The sequence below is a fragment of the Dendropsophus ebraccatus genome, chromosome 9, assembly GCF_027789765.1.
Source record: "Dendropsophus ebraccatus isolate aDenEbr1 chromosome 9, aDenEbr1.pat, whole genome shotgun sequence".
NCBI lineage: Eukaryota > Metazoa > Chordata > Amphibia > Anura > Hylidae > Dendropsophus > Dendropsophus ebraccatus.
The window spans coordinates 9,166,181-9,191,996 of NC_091462.1; the positions used below are offsets into that span (position 1 = coordinate 9,166,181).

The 25,816-nt window shown below is 43.2% G+C and overlaps 1 protein-coding gene and 1 long non-coding RNA gene across 2 annotated transcripts in view; both read right to left on the bottom strand.

Moving 5' to 3' along the window:
• The window catches only part of LOC138801741 (protein mono-ADP-ribosyltransferase PARP14-like), a 47,758-nt gene extending 30,293 nt beyond the window's left edge, over window positions 1–17,465 (bottom strand). The window contains exons 1-5 of the mRNA XM_069984835.1: window positions 17,450–17,465; window positions 16,487–16,681; window positions 13,782–14,018; window positions 6,821–9,051; window positions 1,174–1,410 (exon numbers count right to left, since the gene is read on the bottom strand). Of these exons, the coding sequence (XP_069840936.1) occupies window positions 1,174–1,410; window positions 6,821–9,051; window positions 13,782–14,018; window positions 16,487–16,681; window positions 17,450–17,465 (2,916 nt within the window). The remainder of the gene's footprint in view (window positions 1–1,173; window positions 1,411–6,820; window positions 9,052–13,781; window positions 14,019–16,486; window positions 16,682–17,449) is intronic.
• Window positions 17,466–17,699: 234 nt separating this feature from the next.
• On the bottom strand, window positions 17,700–25,249 carry LOC138800650 (uncharacterized). Its single transcript, XR_011364496.1, has 3 exons — window positions 25,109–25,249; window positions 19,093–19,126; window positions 17,700–17,753 (listed from the first exon to the last, which is right to left on the bottom strand). It is a non-coding gene; the product is annotated as an uncharacterized lncRNA (long non-coding RNA).
• Window positions 25,250–25,816: the final 567 nt, after the last annotated feature.

Sequence of the window (25,816 nt, forward strand, 5' to 3'; positions counted from 1 at the left end):
AGCACTGAACAGAATAAGCAGAATAAGTAATGATTGCTTGCTCATTAAAGTCCTCTAAAGGAACTTAAAAAGTTTAATAATAAATGTAAACTACCCTCTTTTCCTATTTTACAAAAAAAAAAAAGCAAGCATATTAGGTATCGCTGTGTGAGTAATTGTCCAGTGTATTAAAATGTGACATTCTGTACAGTGAACAGTGTAAACGAAAAATAAAAAAAATAAAGAGCCAAAATTCAATTTTTTTGTGACATCATAAAAAAAGAGGTACCACTTAAAGGGGTTATCCAGCGCTACAAAAACATGGCCACTTTTCCCCCTACTGTTGTCTCCAGGTCAGGTGCGGTTTGCAATTAAGCTCCATTTACTTCAGTGGAACTGAATTTCAAAACCTACACCCAAACTGGAGACATCAGTAGGGGGAAAGTGGCCATGTTTTTGTAGCTCTGGATAACCCCTTTAAAACTACAGGTCATCGCGTAAATAAAGAGCCATCAAACAGCCCCATTAGTGGAAAAATAAAAAGGTTTTAAGGGTTAGCAATTTTGGGGTATTTTTATTTGCAAAAACACCCCACTTTGGCACTCTTATTTTTGCTGTATTTGCCATTTTTAGGCCTTACAAATATGGCCGTAATAAAGACATTGTGTGAAGATATATAATTATATTATTTTTAATAAATAATATTTTTTTTGTTTAGCTTTATATGTTTATGGTTAAATGAAAGGTTTCATTACAAAGTACAGTTGATTCCGCAAAAACTTTGGGTCTTAGAAGGCGAAGACGGAAAAACAAAAAGAAAAAAAAAAAGGAAAAGAAAAAAAGGCTTCACCTGCAAGGCCAAAATAAGCTTTTTCGTGATAGGGTTAATCATTCGCAAATCTTTCAGTGTAATAAAAGGTTTACAGGGATCAGTGGGATATTACTGTGATACTCATTTACAAAATGTATGCAGTTTTGTAGTGATTGTTGAAGTTGTATGACCAGAAACGTAGGAAAACTCATTGGATGAAAGTAACTACTAAGCTTTTGTACTTCTCTAGTGACTGCAACCTCCAAGATTGCTGTTTGTCTTCATTTGTCCTATTTTAAAGGGTTATCAGCATTAGGGACGAAATCTGAACTCCGCATTGCAATGGTATATGTCATTATATATACTGTATACATAGCTATTACCTTTTCAGAAGAACCTTGTCCTTCATCCCACTGAGGAACCACGCAGTGGATGACCAGGTCAGAGGCCAGGTTGCAGCCGTCTGTGATGGGCACAGAACCATCAGCTACTGGAGTCTGTGGGTTCTCTTTTCTGAGAAGTTCTTGTAGTTTAGCCCCGGCCTTCATAAATATCGCTTTGGACACGGCTCCGCTCTGTAGATTAAGTTCTTTTCCCACGCTGTTCACTATCACATTGGTCTAAAGATATAAAGAGATTTCAGTCCGTGAGTGAATAGGAAAGTTCTGTTCTGTGCCATCTGTGTTATGTGCATCACTTGTTTGTAATATGGTCTAATGGCACCAGTGTGTACCAATTTTACATCCTCTTTAACCTGATACACGGATCGAACGGCGTCATCACGGAGAAGCCGGTGCCGCGGTCTAATTTTCGAACCGCGGCCCGGTTCCCGTGTATGGTGCCGTTTTATGCACCGGAACCGGCTGGTGCTCAATCACTGGAGGTCGGCCGGCCCGCCCCCAGTGGGGGAATTCCCTCCCCTCTATGACATGACTCTATTCATTCTAAGGGAGCCGTGTCATAGAGGGAAGGGAATTCCCTCCCACTGGTGGCGGGCCGGCCGACCTCCAGTGCTTGAGCACCAGCCGGTTCCGGTGCATAGAACGGCACCATACATGGGAATCGGACCGCAGTTCTAAAAACGGACCACGGCACCGGCTTCCCCGTGACAGCGCCGTTTGATCCGTGTATCAGGTTAAAGAGGATGTACCTGGTGGTACATCCTCTTTAAATTAGGCCATCTTATAATTGGTCTAAACTTAGACTAGACAGGCTACAGATGTACCAGATTTATCAAACATCCTGATACACTGATAAATCTGGCATCTGAAGATGATCCAAATGAGGCCCTATTACACGGAACGATTATTATTAATAGAAGGGGGTCTCTATCGGTGTGATGGTGATTACAGGGACCTCTATCAGTGTGATGGTGATTACAGGGTCCTCTATCAGTGTGATGGTGATTACAGGGTCCTCTATCAGTGTGATGGTGATAACAGGGTCCTCTATCAGTGTGATGGTGATTACAGGGTCTTCTATCAGTGTGATGGTGAATACAGGGACATCTATCAGTGTGATGGTGATTAAAGGGTCCTATATCAGTGTGATGGTGATTAAAGGGTCCTCTATCAGTGTGATGGTGATTACAGGGTCCTCTATCAGTGTGATGGTGATTACAGGGTCTTCTATCAGTGTGATGGTGATTACAGGGTCCTATATCAGTGTGATGGTGATTACAGGGACCTCTATCAGTGTGATGGTGATTACAGGGTCCTCTATCAGTGATGGTGATTACAGGGTCCTCTATCAGTGTGATGGTGATTACAGGGTCCTCTATCCGTGTGATGGTGATTACAGGGTCCTCTATCAGTGTGATGGTGATTACAGGGTCCTCTATCCGTGTGATGGTGATTACAGGGTCCTCTATCAGTGTGATGGTGATTACAGGGTCCTCTATCCGTGTGATGGTGATTACAGGGACCTCTATCAGTGTGATGGTGATTACAGGGGTCTCTATCAGTGATGGGGATTACAGGGTCCCCTATCAGTGTGATGGTGATTACAGGGTCCTCTATCAGTGTGATGGTGATTACAGGGTCCTCTATCAGTGTGATAGTGATTACAGGGTCCTCTATCCGTGTGATGGTGATTACAGGGTCCTCTATCCGTTCGATGGTGATTACAGGGTCCTCTATCCGTGTGATGGTGATTACAGGGTCCTCTATCCGTGTGATGGTGATTACAGGGTCCTCTATCAGTGTGATGGTGATTACAGGGTCCTCTATCAGTGTGATGGTGATTACAGGGTCCTCTATCAGTGTGATGGTGATTACAGGGTCCTCTATCAGTGTGATGGTGATTACAGGGTCCTCTATCAGTGTGATGGTGATTACAGGGACCTCTATCAGTGTGAGGGTGATTACAGGGTCCTCTATCAGTGTGAGGGTGATTACAGGGTCCTCTATCAGTGTGATGGTAATTACAGGGTCTCTATCAGTGTGATGGTGATTACAGGGTCCTCTATCAGTGTGAGGGTGATTACAGGGTCCTCTATCAGTGTGATGGTGATTACAGGGACCTCTATCAGTGTGATGGTGATTACAGGATCCTCTATCAGTGTGATGGTGATTACAGGGTCTCTATCAGTGTGATGGTGATTACAGGGTCTCTATCAGTGTGATGGTGATTACAGGGTCCTCTATCAGTGTGAGGGTGATTACAGGGTCCTCTATCAGTGTGATGGTGATTACAGGGACCTCTATCAGTGTGATGGTGATTACAGGATCCTCTATCAGTGTGATGGTGATTACAGGGTCCTCTATCAGTGTGAGGGTGATTACAGGGTCCTCTATCAGTGTGATGGTGATTACAGGGTCCTCTATCAGTGTGATGGTGATTACAGGGTCCTCTATCAGTGTGATGGTGATTACAGGGTCCTCTATCAGTGTGATGGTGATTACAGGGTCCTCTATCAGTGTGATGGTGATTACAGGGTCCTCTATCAGTGTGATGGTGATTACAGGGTCCTCTATCAGTGTGATGGTGATTACAGGGTCCTCTATCAGTGTGAGGGTGATTACAGGGTCCTCTATCAGTGTGATGGTGATTACAGGGTCCTCTATCAGTGTGATGGTGATTACAGGGACCTCTATCAGTGTGATGGTGATTACAGGGTCCTCTATCAGTGATGGTGATTACAGGGTCCTCTATCAGTGTGAGGGTGATTACAGGATCCTCTATCAGTGTGATGGTGATTACAGGGACCTCTATCAGTGTGATGGTGATTACAGGATCCTCTATCAGTGTGATGGTGATTACAGGGTCTCTATCAGTGTGAGGGTGATTACAGGGTCCTCTATCAGTGTGAGGGTGATTACAGGGTCCTCTATCAGTGTGATGGTGATTACAGGGTCTCTATCAGTGTGATGGTGATTACAGGGTCCTCTATCAGTGTGAGGGTGATTACAGGGTCCTCTATCAGTGTGATGGTGATTACAGGGACCTCTATCAGTGTGATGGTGATTACAGGATCCTCTATCAGTGTGATGGTGATTACAGGGTCCTCTATCAGTGTGAGGGTGATTACAGGGTCCTCTATCAGTGTGATGGTGATTACAGGGTCCTCTATCAGTGTGATGGTGATTACAGGGTCCTCTATCAGTGTGATGGTGATTACAGGGACCTCTATCAGTGTGATGGTGATTACAGGGTCCTCTATCAGTGTGATGGTGATTACAGGGTCCTCTATCAGTGTGATGGTGATTACAGGGACCTCTATCAGTGTGATGGTGATTACAGGGTCCTCTATCAGTGTGATGGTGATTACAGGGTCCTCTATCAGTGTGATGGTGATTACAGGGTCCTCTATCAGTGTGATGGTGATTACAGGGTCCTCTATCAGTGTGATGGTGATTACAGGGTCCTCTATCAGTGTGATGGTGATTACAGGGTCCTCTATCAGTGTGATGGTGATTACAGGGTCCTCTATCAGTGTGATGGTGATTACAGGGTCCTCTATCAGTGTGATGGTGATTACAGGGTCTCTATCAGTGTGATGGTGATTACAGGGGTCTCTATCAGTGTGATGGTGATTACAGGATCCTATATCAGTGTGATGGTGATAACAGGGTCCTTTATCAGTGTGATGGTGATTACAGGGGTCTCTATCAGTGTGAGGGTGATTACAGGGTCCTCTATCAGTGTGAGGGTGATTACAGGGACCTCTATCAGTGTGATGGTGATTACAGGGTCCTCTATCAGTGTGAGGGTGATTACAGGGTCCTCTATCAGTGTGAGGGTGATTACAGGGTCCTCTATCATTACAGGGTCCTCTATCAGTGTGATGGTGATTACAGGGACCTCTATCAGTGTGATGGTGATTACAGGGTCCTCTATCAGTGTGAGGGTGATTACAGGGTCCTCTATCATTACAGGGTCCTCTATCAGTGTGATGGTGATTACAGGGACCTCTATCAGTGTGATGGTGATTACAGGGTCCTCTATCAGTGTGATGGTGATTACAGGGTCCTCTATCAGTGTGAGGGTGATTACAGGGTCCTCTATCAGTGTGAGGGTGATTACAGGGTCCTCTATCAGTGTGAGGGTGATTACAGGGTCCTCTATCAGTGTGAGGGTGATTACAGGGTCCTCTATCAGTGTGATGGTGATTACAGGGTCTCTATCAGTGTGATGGTGATTACAGGGTCCTCTATCAGTGTGAGGGTGATTACAGGGTCCTCTATCAGTGTGATGGTGATTACAGGGACCTCTATCAGTGTGATGGTGATTACAGGATCCTATATCAGTGTGATGGTGATTACAGGGTCTTGTCAGTGTGATGGTGATTACAGGGTCCTCTATTAGTGTGATGGTGATTACAGGGTCCCCTATCAGTGATGGTGATTACAGGGTCTTCTATCAGTGTGATGGTGATTACAGGGTCCTCTTTCAGTGTGATGGTGATTACAGGGTCCTCTATCAGTGATGGTGATTACAGGGACCTCTATCAGTGTGATGGTGATTACAGGGTCCTCTATCAGTGTGATGGTGATTACAGGGTCCTCTATCAGTGTGATGGTGATTACAGGGTCCTCTATCAGTGTGATGGTGATTACAGGGTCCTCTATCAGTGTGATGGTGATTACAGGATCCTATATCAGTGTGATGGTGATTACAGGGTCTCTATCAGTGTGATGGTGATTACAGGGTCTCTATCAGTGTGATGGTGATTACAGGGTCCTCTATCGGTGTGATGGTGATTACAGGGACCTCTATCAGTGTGATGGTGATTACAGGATCCTATATCAGTGTGATGGTGATTACAGGGTCTCTATCAGTGTGATGGTGATTACAGGGTCCTCTATCAGTGTGATGGTGATTACAGGGTCTTCTATCAGTGTGATGGTGATTACAGGGTCCTCTATCAGTGTGATGGTGATTACAGGATCCTATATCAGTGTGATGGTGATTACAGGGTCTCTATCAGTGTGATGGTGATTACAGGGTCCTCTATCAGTGTGATGGTGATTACAGGGTCCTCTATCGGTGTGATGGTGATTACAGGGTCCTCTATCAGTGTGATGGTGATTACAGGGGTCTCTATCAGTGTGATGGTGATTACAGGGTCCTCTATCAGTGTGATGGTGATTACAGGGTCTTCTTTCAGTGTGATGGTGATTACAGGGTCCTCTATCAGTGTGATGGTGATTACAGGGTCCTCTATCAGTGTGATGGTGATTACAGGGTCCTCTATCAGTGTGATGGTGATTACAGGGACCTCTATCAGTGTGATGGTGATTACAGGGTCCTCTATCAGTGTGATGGTGATTACAGGGTCTTCTATCAGTGTGATGGTGATTACAGGGTCCTCTATCAGTGTGATGGTGATTACAGGGTCCTCTATCAGTGTGATGGTGATTACAGGGTCCTCTATCAGTGTGATGGTGATTACAGGGTCTCTATCAGTGTGATGGTGATTACAGGGTCCTCTATCAGTGTGATGGTGATTACAGGGTCCTCTATGAGTGTGATGGTGATTACATGGACCCCTTATGTGTCAGTATTGGTGCACACACTAATAACACTCACAGTTGCATCTTGAATATTTCCTTGGAGTATCTTTATTTTTATCCCTTCCTTGGTTGTCACCATCTGATCATTGACTTTGTTTGCAGCAGTATATTTCTTCTCTGCTTTCATTTTTCTTGTTCCTTGTTTTGAGGAAAACTTCACATTATCGTCTCCATATTCATCAGTCAGGGAGTGGGTGAAAGCTTTAATGATGTCGTCTCCGCTGTCTACAAGGTGGATGTACCTAATGGAGCTGGGGCCTTGTTGGCCCTCCATGTACTTTCTGATGGATGTTACAATGCATTCTGTGCAGGTGTCCACCGGATATCCGCAAGCAGCAAAGCCCGAGGCTGAAATTGCAACAGAACTGTGACCATTATCGGCAGCAAGATCTAGGCCGCTCTTTATTGCTTTACACAAACTACGTTCACATCTGAGTTTTGATTTTTTATCCCACTTTGAGCTCACTGCGTGTATCAGCTGCTCACAAGGCAAATTGCCGGCATCTGTTATTATGGAATCCCCTGGCTCCAGTTTTCCTTCTTTCCGAAGAAAAGATTCACATTCATCGCGGACTTCATCATTCAGTAAGGTCTGTGCCAATCCAATGGGCTTCAGATCATCACTGGCCGCAACAACAGCGGCACCGACCTTTTGATGGTATGGCTGATCTTTATATACGGAGATTGTGACCCCATCTGGAAGTGTTACACGGCAGTGGGGTTCTTTTACATGCATGTCAATCGCTGCCGCTTCTGCTACACCATCCTTCTGCAGATATACTATACTTTTGAACATGGTCCACGTATTATTAGCATGCAGCCCTTCATTTTCTATACAAAACTTTTTGGCTCCCGGTTTATCAATGTAAAGAGTTTCAGAATGAAGTCTGGAAAGAGCAGAACGTATTATCCCTTCCCCCTCCTTGACATACTGTTTGGGTCCCGACAAAGTAATGGTGTTCTTCTTTCTTGTGATACTTACTTGGTCCTTAATTGCATCTAAAATCTCTTTCTTATTCTCCTCAATAAACATCATGACTGCCTCTGATTTGACCGCAATGTTCTCCTGCACCACAGTGTTCTCCATAAGAAACTCATGGATCTTTTGGTAGGCGATTTCTACAGCTGAGGACAGACCTGAAATAGACACCTCGTCCTTTGCTCCTGCTGGAATCACCTCCATCACCATCGTCATCTTCTCACCATTCAGGAGTTCGGTCATATTCATTTTAATGCTGTCCCATTCAGGGATCTGTATAACCTGCCTGTCTTCAACACTCATTCGTCTACAGACTAACTCTTTCTTTATCTGTTTCTCTGCTTCTGCGATGTCCTTCTCAGAGGAACCAGTCAACAGAACATCATTCTCTCGCACTTGTAGTATGGCATTAATGTGGTTTCTGATGAAAAGATCGGATGAGAGTTCTTCATTGTCTACTCGCACCAGGAACTGGATGATCTGAGGGTCTAGGTGGACTGCCCTGGACTTGAGATCCTGTACAGCACTGAGAATATTACATTTGGCATTTAGCACTTCTTGGTCACTTCCACACAATTTAACTTTCCTTGTTGATGAATCATAATTCATCTGAAGGTTGGAGAAATCTTTCTGGGGGCTTCTTTCCAGGAACTTATAGAAGTGCGGCTCGAGAGACACATCATCTTCTACCCGTGTCAGCTCTCTAGTTACTTTGTCAACCATATCTCTAAAACTTGACTCTATTTTAATAACATCCTCTGAAAGACCCACAAGAAAAACCTTCTCAGCATCCATGTCTGGTCTGCAGAGTATGCTATTGTATGCTTGACCGGAGACTTTATCCTTGATGACTTCCCAAACTGAGCTCTTCACGTCACATTCTGTGATTTTGTACTTTGACATGAGATGTGACAACTGACTATGGACTTTTTTGCTCCAGGTTGGGGTTATCTTTAACATTTTTCTATATTGTGCTGATAGCTTGCTAGGGATAGACAGCGTGACGGCAGGTTTCTGGCAATCTAGAGCCGGCCATTTGACCTCACAGTGGTGATCTGCCAGGTGATCCTCTGTGTCTTTTTTTAGCTTTGCATTTTTTGAAAAGAACTCCAGTAAGTGAGGGTTTATAGGGAAATCCACTGGATCGGGTAATTCTACCACAGGCCTCTTCTTCCCGTATAAACATTCTCCAATGGATGGGTAATAGGGATACACAGATATTGCTTTCTTACTAATTTCATGTTGCTTTGTTAGCACAGACTTTACAGCTGCAATAAATGAGAACAAGTAGATATATTACCAACTATAGTGACAGCACACCCACTTAAAACATCTATGAATGTTTTAGAATAATAAAAGAAATAGTACTCCGCACCAGTTCCCCTCTGCTCCTGCGTCTGTGCTTCCTAGGCCTGCATGCTATCCAGGCTTATGCTAAGGTGGCTGCAGACTATCTAGGCTCCTGTAACTAGCAAATCGCATATTAAGAATAATTATCCTGTGGTTAGTTTTGCTTCCTATCGGAGAGTCATCAGTCTGTAAATAATGGCATTTTGATAGAGAGTGAAACTAGTCGCAGGACTATTTTGTTTTAAATACGCAACCTGCTAGTTACTTGTTCAGGAGTTTAGGTAGTTTTCAGCCATCTTAGCATCAGTCTGGTTATCAATACATGGTGATGGATTGTCAAAATATCGATAACTGTATATAGTGCTGGTCATATAGTCAGATGTTTCTGAGATCAGTCCACTGTGATATGCGTGCACCATTTACTGGTAGTGATTTTACCTAAACGTGTGTACAATTCAAACATTTTCTGTGCAGATTTAGGCAGATTTAAGGTAGCCCTAAAACAACAGCCATTCTTGGCAGGGTGGCCATTGTTTGTACATAAAGCAGACGTAGCCTAAATAAAAGCTACATTTTAATACTGGGAGGATTAACCAAGTCCGACTCTGATTCTGACTCCAATTCTGACTTGATTAGTAACAACAAATTTACCGTAGTAAAATATTAACATGATCCTACATTACCCTGGGGTGACTTCCGAGTAAATAAGGCAAAGATATAAAGCAAATTCTCCTTTTTGTGTATGTGCAGTGGATGCACCTAGTCTTCAGCCATCCGAAGATCTCACTACTAATTAACTATTCGGCATGCACAAAGAAAAACTGCTAATAATGCCAGATACAAGTGATGTATATAAAAAAAAGCTGGAGGATTTTCTCCAGTACAGGGAGAGAATGTTTGCATTACCTTCAGCAGAGAGAGATCAGCATCTGCTGAGATTCTCCTGCTATGGGAGATACCAAATGTGAAGGGGGGATAACTTTGTAAAGGGGTATAAACTAAGCTAAGGGTCCTATTACACAAAGCAATTATTGGGTAAAAACTTACTATAAAGACCGGAAATGAGACATTAACTGCCCATATAATATTACTTAGGGTTGGTAGTTATAGCGAATTGTTAAACGATACTCGCTCCATGTAATAGGGCCTTTACCTGTAAATGTTTATTACATTATTTAAGGACATCTGCTGCTAATAAGAGTCAACTTCTGCCTCTCTCTCCCTCACACACACAGCCTGCTGCAGCTATAGCACACTGAAAAAATACACCATATCTTCAGAGAGAAAAAAAACACATTGAGAACAGAGTTTATCTATTACTGCGCTCGCTCTCTCTCTCTCTCTCTCTTGACTCTTCCAGCTCAGAACCAAACTGCCAAATAGTGAGCTTTGACTTTTTCCAGACCATCCATATCCTTGGCTTGGGTCACATCTATGCACAAAGTGTATCCATTGTGTGTACCTTTTGCTTATAATGCATCGTTATCCTTTTTTACATTTTTTCTCAACTATGCTTTTATATACTTTGTAAATACGGATGCAAGACGTATACTTTTTTAACATTGTTTTCTATGGGCAACGCATGCAATGTATAAGTCAAAAGAAAGGCATATGGTAAAGAAGTACATACATTTTGGAACTTCTTGCTGGATACATTTACTGCCATTGTATAGCAAAAAACGAGATGTGAACATAGCCTAATAGGGCCAAGGTTTTATTACTAATATGGGTAGGAAATGCTTTACCCTTTTTAACTAGATGTATGTGAGAAAGTATTAAATATTTCTGGTTATTTTAAATAAGGGCCTGAGATTAATAGAACATAAAATATATTAATGAGGAACATTTATAAAATTCATATTAACCCTCTCCTGCCGCTGCACAGTGAATTAACGTTGCTGCAGCCTATGCCTGATGCTGCAGCGACGTTAATTTACGCTGCAGGATGACGCAGGCATACAAACTGCGCCTGTGTGACCCGCGGTGAATCCGGCTATCAGTGACCGGAGCACCGGAGCGCGATACCATGGTCAGCACAACCGCAGCATCTATTGGGCTCTTGACAGCGAATTTTCCCTCTACGGAGGGAAAATTCTCTGTCCGGTGTCCATCGGGGCTCTGCGGAGTGATCGCAGAGCCCCGATGGTAGCCATGGAAACCAGCTACGGAGGCCGGCGGGGGGAGGGAAGGCAGGGTGCGCGCCGGGGGGAGGGAAGGCAGGGCGCATGGCCGGGCGCTCTGCTCCCTCCCATCTCTCCCCTACTGCTGTCACAAGATTGTGACAGCCGCAGGGGACAGAGGAGAGTGGGCAGACATAGGGACATCAGCTTATGGGATCATTATGATCCCATGAGCTGATGTCCAAAAACGACCTGGGCATTGAGGAATCAATGACCCATGGTTATGAAAGGGTTAAAGTTCAATTATGAGATTTTTAAAGCTGGAGTGGGAGTCTGTACATTTTTACCAACTTCAACTCTGACTCCAACCAAAACTAGCTCAGAAGGCGGGGGACAGGTCTAGAAGAATAGCACTAGGTAATGTAGAAGGCAGGGGACAGGTGTAGAAGGAATAGCGCTAGGTAATGTAGAAGGCAGGGGACAGGTCTAGAAGGAATAGTGCTAGGTAATGTAGAAGGCAGGGGACAGGTCTAGAAGGAATAGCACTAGGTAATGTAGAAGGCAGGGGACAGGTCTAGAAGGAATAGCACTAGGTAATGTAGAAGGCAGGGGACAGGTCTAGAAGGAATAGTGCTAGGTAATGTAGAAGGCAGGGGACAGGTCTAGAAGGAATAGTGCTAGGTAATGTAGAAGGCAGGGGACAGGTGTAGAAGGAATAGCACTAGGTAATGTAGAAGGTAGGGGACAGGTCTAGAAGGAATAGCACTAGGTAATGTAGAAGGTAGGGGACAGGTCTAGAAGGAATAGTGGTAGGTAATGTAGAAGGTAGGGGACAGGTCTAGAAGGAATAGTGGTAGGTAATGTAGAAGGTAGGGGACAGGTCTAGAAGGAATAGCACTAGGTAATGTAGAAGGCAGGGGACAGGTCTAGAAGGAATAGTGGTAGGTAATGTAGAAGGTAGGGGACAGGTGTAGAAGGAATAGCGCTAGGTAATGTAGAAGGCAGGGGACAGGTCTAGAAGGAATAGTGGTAGGTAATGTAGAAGGCAGGGGACAGGTCTAAAAGGAATAGCACTAGGTAATATAGAAGGCAGGGGACAGGTGTAGAAGGAATAGCACTAGGTAATGTAGAAGGCAGGGGACAGGTCTAGAAGGAATAGCACTAGGTAATGTAGAAGGCAGGGGACAGGTCTAGAAGAATAGCACTAGGTAATGTAGAAGGCAGGGGACAGGTCTAGAAGAAATAGTGGGAGGTAATGTAGAAGGCAGGGGACAGGTCTAGAAGAAATAGCACTAGGTAATGTAGAAGGTAGGGGACAGGTCTAGAGGGAATAGCACTAGGTAATGTAGAAGGCAGGGGACAGGTCTAGAAGGAATAGTGGTAGGTAATATAGAAGGCAGGGGACAGGTCTAGAAGGAATAGTGGTAGGTAATATAGAAGGCAGGGGACAGGTCTAGAAGGAATAGTGCTAGGTAATGTAGAAGGTAGGGGACAGGTGTAGAAGGAATAGCACTAGGTAATGTAGAAGGCATGGGACAGGTCTAGAAGGAATAGCACTAGGTAATGTAGAAGGCAAGGGACAGGTCTAGAAGGAATAGCACTAGGTAATGTAGAAGGCGGGGGACAGGTCTAGAAGGAATAGCACTAGGTAATGTAGAAGGCGGGGGACAGGTCTAGAAGAAATAGCGCTAGGTAATGTAGAAGGCAGGGGACAGGTCTAGAAGGAATAGTGGTAGGTAATGTAGAAGGCAGGGGACAGGTCTAGAAGAATAGCACTAGGTAATATAGAAGGCAGGGGACAGGTCTAAAAAAGGAACACAGAGTAAAAGCTATTTTGCTTTATTATGTTGAAACAGACCATCCCCGGCAAAAAATACCCCTCACCTGGTGTACCTCTTTAATGGCTGTAGAGGACCCCATTGAGAGGCCAAAGGCGGGGGGGGGGGGGGAGTTGATTGAGATTTAGTGGCAGCTGAATGGCCAATAGCAGTGATCTTGGTGGTTGGTAGATGACAGATATTGGAGGTTGGAGGGACTGTGGACAAAGTACTTCAAGGGAAGGGAGAGCAGAGGTGGAGATGGAACATTTATACAGTATAGGCACTATTACATGGGGCAATTATCCGCCAAATAAACGAGCGTCAGCCGACAAACAAGCATTCTGACATCAGATATCTATTTAATAGAGGTGCATGACAAAGATGATGCCCTGTATATATCAGTTATTATTGTTCTAGCATTGGACAGTACACAGATGTGATGTTGTATATCTGTGTATTGTCCAGTAATAGTGAATGTGTGCACATAACTATGGATGTAGTAGCCACTATCTATAATATACTTCTAAATGGCTGAGTTTGTCCGGACCTCCTTTTCCGCTGTGACCTTCTTGTGTGATTCTCTGTGGATCTGGACTGGCAATCAAGGTGGCCACTTGCGGATTAGATGGTGACCCGATGCTGGCCTCACACCTTTGGAATCTTATTGCTCTATATATACAACATTAGACAAAAACCAAGGTCACCTACTTTCCCCACTGGTAAATGTAATCAGGGCTGCACCCTCATCTGGTATCATGTCCACCTTCTCTATAGGTCCACCTCCACTTCTTCCACTCTCAAAGTAAAGCGTGATCATTTCTTCAGACATGTTCGGGGAGAAGCCCTCAGCCCTGATCATTCTGGTTTCTTCCAGAAATTTTCCTCTCAGATTATACTGTTTCACTCTGTGGTAGCTGGAGAACTTTCCAATGAACTCCAGGGAGTCTATAAAAATAGATCAGATTCAGAACACAGCAGATAAAATAATAATTTCTTTATTTCTCTAACACCAACGTATTCCGTAGCATTTTACATAGTTTGTCATGTCTCATATTCTTCTCTGTCCCCATTACGGCTCATAATATAAATTCACCTTTCTATATGTGATTAGACTGTGGGAGGAAGGCAGAGAACCAGGGGAAACCCACATGAATACAGTGAGAACAAACACTGTCCTTGGTGGGTTTTAAACCCAGTGCTGCAAGGCAACAGCACTAACCACTGAGCCACTGTGCTGCCCTAATATAAGATAAAAGATTACACATTACATACACAAGTGGGAGCAGGGCAGGTCATAGCAATATGGCGGTATTCAGCCATAAGAAACAAGCTTTCAGTCAGTCCAGGTGCTATAAAGAAGATGTGGTGAGTAATAAAATCCTTTCTATTTATTTTTTCCAACAGAGACAGGTGTAGGTGCGAGTATCTGAGTACACTGATCTAGCCTAAGGCGATGTTCACACAACAAATCTTTTCGTAAAAGTAAAGCCGTTGCCGATTTCAACAATGGCCGTATTTTTACGAAAAGATACGTTACCTTGTCTTCTATGGAATCCTGGCCGAAGTGTATACACATAGTATACGCTCCAGCCAGTGGCGTAGCTATCATAGAGGCAGGGAAGGCAATTGCTTTAGGGCCCCTGGGGGGAGGGGAAGATAAGAGCCTCCTGTGTCCTTCTGCTTAACCCCTTATTTACTGCAGTGTGTAAAGGCCCTATTCCACGGAACGATTATCGTCCGTATTCGGACGATATCGGCCGCTACGGACGATAATCGTCCCGTGGAATAGAGTGCAACGATCAGCTGACATCGTTCATGTCGGCTGATCGTTGCAGTCGCTTGTTTTTTAACATGTTGAAAAACAAGCGACTGATATAGCAGCGATCTGCTGCCGTCGCTCCGTTGAATAGGAGTGTCGGCAGCAGACGCTGCTATATCCTTTGGGCTGCCCAGGCGATCAGCGATCACCCGGGCAGCCCCCCGCAGCTCCCCGCCGCCCCTCCCGCACTCACCCGCTCGCTGCAGCCGCGTTGAATAGCGGCGGCAGCGAGCGGGAAACGAGGAGCAAACGAGCGCTGAGAGCGCTCGTTTGCTCCTCTTAACGACCCGTGGAATAGGGGCTTAAGTGACCGAGTGTTCTCTTATATGCTGCAACACAAAAAAAAGGTTAATAAGCTAAAGACAATTAGCTCTCTACCTCACTACTCTGTTAACCTCTGAGCTCCTGCAGAGCTCAGGGGTTATCAGTACAGGAGTAGTGAAGCAGAGAGCTAATTATCTTTAGCTTATTAACCCTTTTTTGTGTTGCAGCATATAAGAGAACACTGGGTCACTTACACACTGCAGTAAATAAGGGGTTAAGCTGAAGCTAGTCTTCTCCTGCACCTATGTATATAACCATGAGGCTCCTAATAGGCTGTTATAGTTAAATACAGTGGATGGACAGAACAAGCTGTAACGCCTGGAGTAGTGGATCCACTGGACTGTCACTAGCGATGGCACTAACCTCACCAGGGAGCGGAGTCTAAGGAGCCCCCCCGGGGCCGAAGCAACAGCAGCGCCGGGTCCCCGCACATGGACACCGGCTGCTGCAGAAGTGGGAGAGAGGGTGCGGCAGCGGTCCGGAGCGCGGGACGCCGCCGTGGCCCTAACACAAGCAGACATTGGCTTTCTCCTCTGCCAGTCACTGTTGTGGCTGCACGTAGGATTCTGCCTCTGGCCACAAGAGATTTATTTTTTGACCACATCACCGAGTATGTGTGTGTATGTGTATATGGTATAGTGTGTAGGGGAGGGGGGCCCTATACAGTTTTTTTTGCAATGGGGCCCCAGGAATCCTAGCTACGCCCCTGGCTCCGGCTGGGACTCGCGGCACCAGTCAGTCAGTTTTCTGCGGCCGCTATTCAGTGAATAGTGGCCACAGAAAACCCTGTCAGTGCACACTATGGAGCGAGCGGCTCCAGACGTACGCTCTGTAGTGTGCAGTGGGGAGTTCTGATGCGGGCGCTGATGCACCCGCATCAGAACTCTGCGGCTGCAAAGATCATCCGGCCAGTCTCTTACGCAGTCTGAACATAGCCTAAGGCCTGAGATACCCGCACCCGTTGTCAGAATAAGTGGATTTTATTGGAACAAAAGCGATGAGTGCCACACCTTGTATAGGCTGGGGCTGCACAGAAGTTCTCGGTCACATGACCAGGAACCACCATGTTGTGCTGCTTGTCATGCAACCTCTTTGCTTGTACAAGTTAATGACGTATCTCTGTAACCATGAAGTCATGGTCACATCAGCTTGTGGGCTGCAACGTACCCCCATTCACTTGCATTAGTGAAGGTGTTTTTTTTTTTTACTGGTGTGGCCTCTGCCATCATATACACACCTTCTCATCTTGTTAGATGTCATTTTATCGTACCTGTTTCACTGTTGAAGGTAATGACAGCAGATCGGAGATCAGGAATCATCTCCACATAGAAGTCACTGTCCACTTTCCTGTCAATAATGTTCTCCACCAGAATGATCAGCATGTCAAAAGAGCAGGAGTTCTCTATCAGGACCTGCGATGACCTGGCACCTGTTGTCACTATCTCCTCTTTAGGCTTCACTGGCACTGGGAGTCAGGAGAATACGAATAGTGAACTATGATAAAATATACTCATCCGGCAGATTAATTCCCTTATAACATCACCATCCCATCCACTTTCTTCATGTTATAATTAGACAATACTTAATTATAATATTATAACAGATATCAGAATATTAAAACCCGTCTGCTGCTGCTAGGTCCGTCATGATCAGACGGCCGCCTTTTCCTGATATATGACGGTACATTCCTGTAATGGGAACATAGACTTGTTTGGTGTTTTTTGTACTTTTTGCTTATTGTGGGTCTCTTTGTCTTCAAAAGCCTTCCAGCTGTTCCAAGACTAAAATTACCACAAGGTTCCCTACCCCTGGTTTACAAGCTACATTTCAGGTGTGCAGCCGTTTCCTGTCCCTCTAGCTTTCTTAGTGTTGAGACTGTGGCCATCCCCAGATCTAGCACTCCACATCCCTGCAGCATGCAGAATGCACTTTGGGGGACATTTATAAAATATTCGCAAATCGGCTCTTTACGCCGAAAAACATATGTACGCCACTTGATACATGTCCCCCATTGTGTCCTCGCCCGGATATTGTCCTTCCCCCATGTACATGACTTCAGTCATAACACTCCATACATGTGACAGTCCAGAAATAGATGGAATCAGTGAATGATCATATTGTCACAAATTTGAATTTTTTTTTTTTTGTGGCAGCATCATGTGACCAGGCGATAATAGCTAATATCAAAGTAACTTAGGTACCAAAGTAATGACCAAATTACATCCTAGAATACCTTCCTGACTTTCCATCCTGATCAATGCACACTCACATAATATGCCTGAACTAGTATCAGAAGACCTTACACATGAGCAGAACATTGCTGGCAACCACTTTCATCATCATCATCATCATCATAATAATAATAATAATAATAATAATAATCTATCCCTCAGTTGCAGTGTGTGTGTGCAGGGGGGGCATCATACTAGACAGAGGTCTCTATGAAGGAGTTTCTTACCATGTTATCAGATGCCTCTACTTACCGGAAATTTTCGTGTGTTCCAGTGTTGGAGATACAGTGGTCTCTTTGGAAGATCCTAGAATGGAGAATAAACTGTTACACCATTACATAGCTTTTAGAGAAGAAGGCATGCGGTACCTTTCATATATCTGTCTGTGCTTTCAGAACATAGAGAAATGCTATTATTCTCCTGTGCAAAGCGTCAAAGAGGTGTTGCCGATCTCCAGAAGTGCTGAGGGCTGTAGTGCCTCCTCGCTCTCTTCCCATTCCTAACTCTGTTGGATTGACAGCTGGAAGCTGAGCCCCATGTAGTGTAAAGGACAGGAGGGGCAGTGAGGAGGGTATACAGCCATCAGCTCTTCGGGGGCATTGGGATGTATCCTGACACTTTGCACCAGAGAATAAGAGCACTCTATGTTATGGAGGCACAGACAGATATATGGAAGGTACTGTGTGTCTCATTGCCCTAACAGCCAATAGTTTCAGCAGTTTAAACATGAATTGCATCTGACAGATGTTCTTTAACATTGAGCACACTTGTAGAACAACCATCATGTGCAGCGTTCCACACACTCTCCAAATCATATAAGGGGACTTTTCTCCCCACCTTTGTCTTAATTTAGTCTATGGTGTGGAAACTAGATTATTCACCACATAGACTTGGTATGGGCAATATACGTGTGCTACATCGGTTCTGGGACCCAAGCATCCAAGCTGATAGACGACCCCCCCCCCCCAAGTCCTGATGATGTCACAATGTGCTCAGCCAATCAGTGACTGCAGCAGCGTTCAATCAACCGGGTCGTGATGTCTGCTAAGAGAAGCTCCTAGAGCCCGGCGGGGTCCTGGAACGGCGCTGGAGAGGCATGGGGAGAGGTGAGTTAAGATTGTTTTTTTTTTTCCCCCCTATTATTCTCTTCCCTTTATTAAAAAAAAAGTCCCCTCGCCAGGCTTCTCCTTTTGCTTTGGCCTTATTCACACGTCCTGTGAAATTGTCCCTGACTGTGTATCTGCAACAATAATAGGGCACATTGAATCCTATCAGTCTATTCAGACGATCTTTGGCACGAAAAAATAGGACATGTCCTAGAGAGCAGCATATCATGGCATGGAGGCCCCAATAGAACTCTATGGGATCTGTGTTTTTCACTGATTCCATGGCTGTAGTGACAAAGCCATGTGGCTGTGTCACTACAGTAGCCGGAAGATTTGACTAGGTTTGAAGCTTCCAGCCCGCATCTACACGCTCTATAGCATATGTGATCTATGGAGCATGTGCATGCGTCCTGGGAGTCACGTGAGAGATGTTACCTTATATACTCGGATGTAACACCATAAGCATGTGCTTGAGACTATCGGGATATCGAGATTATTTATTAAAGGGGTTATCCAGGGTTACAAAAAAATGATTTTACCTGGGTCTTCCAGTCCTTCTTTCAATTCACAAACCTACAGGACAAAGAGAATATAAATTTATACTCTATACCAGTGCTTTTTCTACTGGAGCCTCACGCAACAGAGCATAGTGATGCCAGGGCCTCACCAGACTGACCAATAGGATGCTGGGGCCTCACCAGACTGACCAATAGGATGCTAAGACCTCACCAGACTGACCAAAAGGATGCTGGGACCTCACCAGACTGACCAATAGGATCCTGGGACCTTACCAGACTGACCAATAGGATGCTGGGACCTCACCAGACTGATCAATACGATGCTGGGACCTCACCAGACTGACTAATACGATGCTGGGACCTCACCAGACTGACCAATACGATGCTGGGACCTCACCAGACTGACCAAAAGGATGCTGAGACCTCACCAGACTGACCAAAAGGATGCTGGGACCTCACCAGACTGACCAATAGGATGCTGGAAAGTCCATCCAAAAATAAAAATAATTGCTCTGTCTACCCTTCATTTGTCTCCCAGTCTCTGTATGAGACATTGGGAGAGATTGTTGCAGCCAGAGATTGGGCTGAACAGCTTATAGTCACTTTTCTAAAAGCTGCCTCCCCTGCTGTGCCTCACCAGTAACTAGGGGTGCCTCACCGTTTAAGAAGCACTTATCTATACTGTAGTGTCCCCATATTACTACATGCCCTGTATACTGTACTGTGCACATATCACTACATGCTCTGTATACTGTACTGTGCACATATCACTACATACTCTGTATACTGTACTGTGCACATATCACTTCATACTCTGTATACTGTACTGTGCACATATCACTACATGCTCTGTATACTGTACTGTGCACATATCACTACATACTCTGTATACTGTACTGTGCACATATCACTACATGCTCTGTATACTGTACTGTGCACGTATCACTACATACTCTGTATACTGTACTGTGCACATATCACTACATGCTCTGTATACTGTACTGTGCACGTATCACTACATACTCTGTATACTGTACTGTGCACATATCACTACATGCTCTGTATACTGTACTGTGCACGTATCACTACATACTCTGTATACTGTACTGTGCACATATCACTACATGCTCTGTATATTGTATACTGTACTGTGCACATATCACTACATGCTCTGTATACTGAACTATCCACATATCACTACATGCTGTGTATACTGTACTGTGCACATATCACTACATACTCTGTATACTGTACTGTGCACATATCACTACATACTCTGTATACTGTACTGTGCACATATCACTACATACTCTGTATACTGTACTGTGCACATATCACTACATGCTCTGTATACTGTACTGTGCACATATCACTACATGCTCTGTATACTGTACTGTGCACATATCACTACATACTCTGTATATTGTATACTGTACTGTGCACATATCACTACATGCTCTGTATATTGTATACTGTACTGTCACATATCACTACATACTCTGTATACTGTACTGTGCACATATCACTACATACTCTGTATACTGTACTGTGCACATATCACTACATACTCTGTATACTGTACTGTGCACATATCACTACATGCTCTGTATACTGTACTGTGCACGTATCACTACATACTCTGTATACTGTACTGTGCACGTATCACTACATACTCTGTATACTGTACTGTGCACATATCACTACATGCTCTATATTGTATACTGTACTGTGCACATATCACTACATGCTCTGTATACTGAACTATCCACATATCACTACATGCTCTGTATACTGTACTGTGCACATATCACTACATACTCTGTATACTGTACTGTGCACATATCACTACATACTCTGTATACTGTACTGTGCACATATCACTACATACTCTGTATACTGTACTGTGCACATATCACTACATACTCTGTATACTGTACTGTGCACATATCACTACATACTCTGTATACTGTATACTGTACTGTGCACATATCACTACATGCTCTGTATACTGTACTGTGCACATATCACTACATGCTCTGTATACTGTACTGTGCACATATCACTACATGCTCTGTATACTTTAGTGTGCACATATCACTACATGCTCTGTATACTGTACTGTGCACATATCACTACATGCTCTGTATACTGTACTATCCACATATCACTACATACTCTGTATACTGTACTGTGCACATATCACTACATGCTCTGTATACTGTACTGTGCACATATCACTACATGCTCTGTATACTGTACTGTGCACATATCACTACATACTCTTTATACTGTACTGTGCACATATCACTACATACTCTTTATACTGTACTGTGCACATATCACTACATACTCTGTATACTGTACTGTCCACATATCACTACATGCTCTGTATACTGTACTGTGCACATATCACTACATACTCTTTATACTGTACTGTGCACATATCACTACATACTCTGTATACTGTACTGTGCACATATCACTACATACTCTTTATACTGTACTGTGCACATATCACTACATACTCTTTATACTGTACTGTCCACATATCACTACATGCTCTGTATACTGTACTGTGCACATATCACTACATGCTCTGTATACTGTACTGTGCACATATCACTACATACTCTTTATACTGTATACTGTACTGTGCACATATCACTACATACTCTGTATACTGTACTGTGCACATATCACTACATGCTCTGTATATTGTATACTGTACTGTGCACATATCACTACATACTCTGTATACTGTACTGTGCACATATCACTACATACTCTTTATACTGTACTGTCCACATATCACTACATACTCTGTATACTGTACTGTGCACATATCACTACATACTCTTTATACTGTACTGTGCACATATCACTACATACTCTGTATACTGTACTGTCCACATATCACTACATGCTCTGTATACTGTACTGTGCACATATCACTACATACTCTTTATACTGTACTGTGCACATATCACTACATACTCTGTATACTGTACTGTGCACATATGTCTACATACTCTTTATACTGTACTGTGCACATATCACTACATACTCTTTATACTGTACTGTGCACATATCACTACATGCTCTGTATACTGTACTGTGCACATATCACTACATACTCTGTATACTGTATACTGTACTGTGCACATATCACTACATACTCTGTATACTGTACTGTGCACATATCACTACATGCTCTGTATATTGTATACTGTACTGTGCACATATCACTACATACTCTGTATACTGTACTGTGCACATATCACTACATACTCTGTATACTGTACTGTGCACATATCACTACATACTCTGTATACTGTACTGTCCACATATCACTACATGCTCTGTATACTGTACTGTCCACATATCACTACATACTCTGTATACTGTACTATGCACATATCACTACATACTCTGTATACTGTACTGTCCACATATCACTACATACTCTGTATACTGTACTGTGCACATATCACTACATACTCTTTATACTGTACTGTCCACATATCACTACATGCTCTGTATACTGTACTATGCACATATCACTACATACTCTGTATACTGTACTGTCCACATATCACTACATACTCTGTATACTGTACTGTGCACATATCACTACATACTCTTTATACTGTACTGTCCACATATCACTACATGCTCTGTATACTGTACTGTCCACATACCACTACATACTCTGTATACTGTACTGTGCACATATCACTACATGCTCTGTATACTGTACTATGCACATATCACTACATACTCTGTATACTGTACTGTCCACATATCACTACATACTCTGTATACTGTACTGTGCACATAACACTACATGCTCTGTATACTGTACTGTGCACATATCACTACATACTCTGTATACTGTACTGTGCACATATCACTACATACTCTGTATACTGTACTGTCCACATATCACTACATGCTCTGTATACTGTACTGTCCACATATCACTACATACTCTGTATACTGTACTGTGCACATATCACTACATGCTCTGTATACTGTACTGTGCACATATCACTACATACTCTGTATACTGTACTGTGCACATATCACTACATACTCTGTATACTGTATACTGTACTGTGCACATATCACTACATGCTCTGTATACTGTACTGTGCACATATCACTACATACTCTGTATACTGTATACTGTACTGTGCACATATCACTACATACTCTGTATACTGTACTGTGCACATATCACTACATACTCTGTATACTGTACTGTGCACATATCACTACATACTCTGTATACTGTACTGTGCACATATCACTACATACTCTGTATACTGTATACTGTACTGTGCACATATCACTACATGCTCTGTATACTGTACTGTGCACATATCACTACATACTCTGTATACTGTACTGTGCACATAACACTACATGCTCTGTATACTGTACTGTGCACATATCACTACATACTCTTTATACTGTACTGTCCACATATCACTACATACTCTTTATACTGTATACTGTACTGTGCACATATCACTACATACTCTGTATACTGTACTGTCCACATATCACTACATACTCTGTATACTGTACTGTGCACATATCACTACATACTCTGTATACTGTACTGTGCACATATCACTACATACTCTGTATACTGTACTGTCCACATATCACTACATACTCTGTATACTGTACTGTGCACATAACACTACATGCTCTGTATACTGTACTGTGCACATATTACTACATACTCTGTATACTGTACTGTGCACATATCACTACATGCTCTGTATACTGTACTGTGCACATATCACTACATACTCTTTATACTGTACTGTGCACATATCACTACATACTCTTTATACTGTACTGTGCACATATCACTACATACTCTTTATACTGTATACTGTACTGTGCACATATCACTACATACTCTGTATACTGTACTGTGCACATATCACTACATGCTCTGTATATTGTATACTGTACTGTGCACATATCACTACATACTCTGTATACTGTACTGTGCACATATCACTACATACTCTGTATACTGTACTGTGCACATATCACTACATGCTCTGTATACTGTACTGTCCACATATCACTACATGCTCTGTATACTGTACTATGCACATATCACTACATACTCTGTATACTGTACTGTGCACATATCACTACATACTCTTTATACTGTACTGTCCACATATCACTACATGCTCTGTATACTGTACTGTCCACATATCACTACATACTCTGTATACTGTACTGTGCACATATCACTACATACTCTGTATACTGTACTGTGCACATATCACTACATACTCTGTATACTGTACTGTGCACATATCACTACATACTCTTTATACTGTACTGTCCACATATCACTACATGCTCTGTATACTGTACTGTCCACATATCACTACATACTCTGTATACTGTACTATGCACATATCACTACATACTCTTTATACTGTACTATGCACATATCACTACATACTCTGTATACTGTACTGTGCACATATCACTACATGCTCTGTATACTGTACTGTCCACATATCACTACATACTCTGTATACTGTACTGTGCACATATCACTACATGCTCTGTATACTGTACTGTGCACATATCACTACATGCTCTGTATACTGTACTGTGCACGTATCACTACATACTCTGTATACTGTACTGTGCACATATCACTACATACTCTGTATACTGTATACTGTACTGTGCACATACCCTAGCCCACATTTATTAGTAATATCATATTTTGAACATGCAAAATCAGGTCGTTATTGAGAAATTCATCTAATTTAGCAAATTTATATTCCTGATTAAATCTGGTGTGTTTGGAGGTGTCTGACCATTTCCACTCCTCTTTAGTGCTGTTAGGGGCCGCCGGGTTTGATCGTGCCTCCACCTCTTTTCTCATTACTAAATGACATATATGAACCTGTACAGTTTGCTTCCACATCAGACATTCACTAACAATACAATGTGCTATTATGTGTGTATTATGGCAGGTATAGCTTACAGTCACAGCCGCAGAGCTGTCCGCTGCAGTCGGGGTCACCTCTGATGGTGTATTTTGGGCCTCTGGTAACTGGACGTTCATCTGTAACACTTTCCCATTCGGTAACTTCAGCTCGTGCGGCTTTTTCTGGAGAACTTTATTTCGAACTGGGACAAGAAAATGTGTTATTAAGGTATTATGAGATGACAGGAGACAACTCACCTGAAAGCCTTATATAAACCAGTGGTCAGGATGGATTTTCATGTTTACTAGTTTATCCTCTTAACGATATATGATATAATTGTACACCAATATGCCGTTAAGGGGGCAAAGAGTGTCACAAAATGGCCGCTGTCTGTGATGTTCACGCAGCCAGTACTGCAGCACCCGCTGGATGAACATCACTGCATGTTAATTGGAATGCAGACACTTTTGGGTGTATATATATTACATTCGGGGTGCCCACACCCCAATTAACCATAGCAGACTATGTAAAGTACGTCCGTAGGCCGTACATACATTGTGTGCACTGCTTATTTTGTGCGGCCGCTATTCACTTAAAAAAATACATTGTGTGAACAGGGCCTAAAAGTTTAAATCACCCCCTTTCCCCACTTTATAAATAAAAATATTTGTTATCACTGCATCTGGAATCTCCTGAACTATTAAATTATGACATTCCTAAAACGATGTAATCTTAAAACCCTGCCAAAGTACAAAATTACTGGT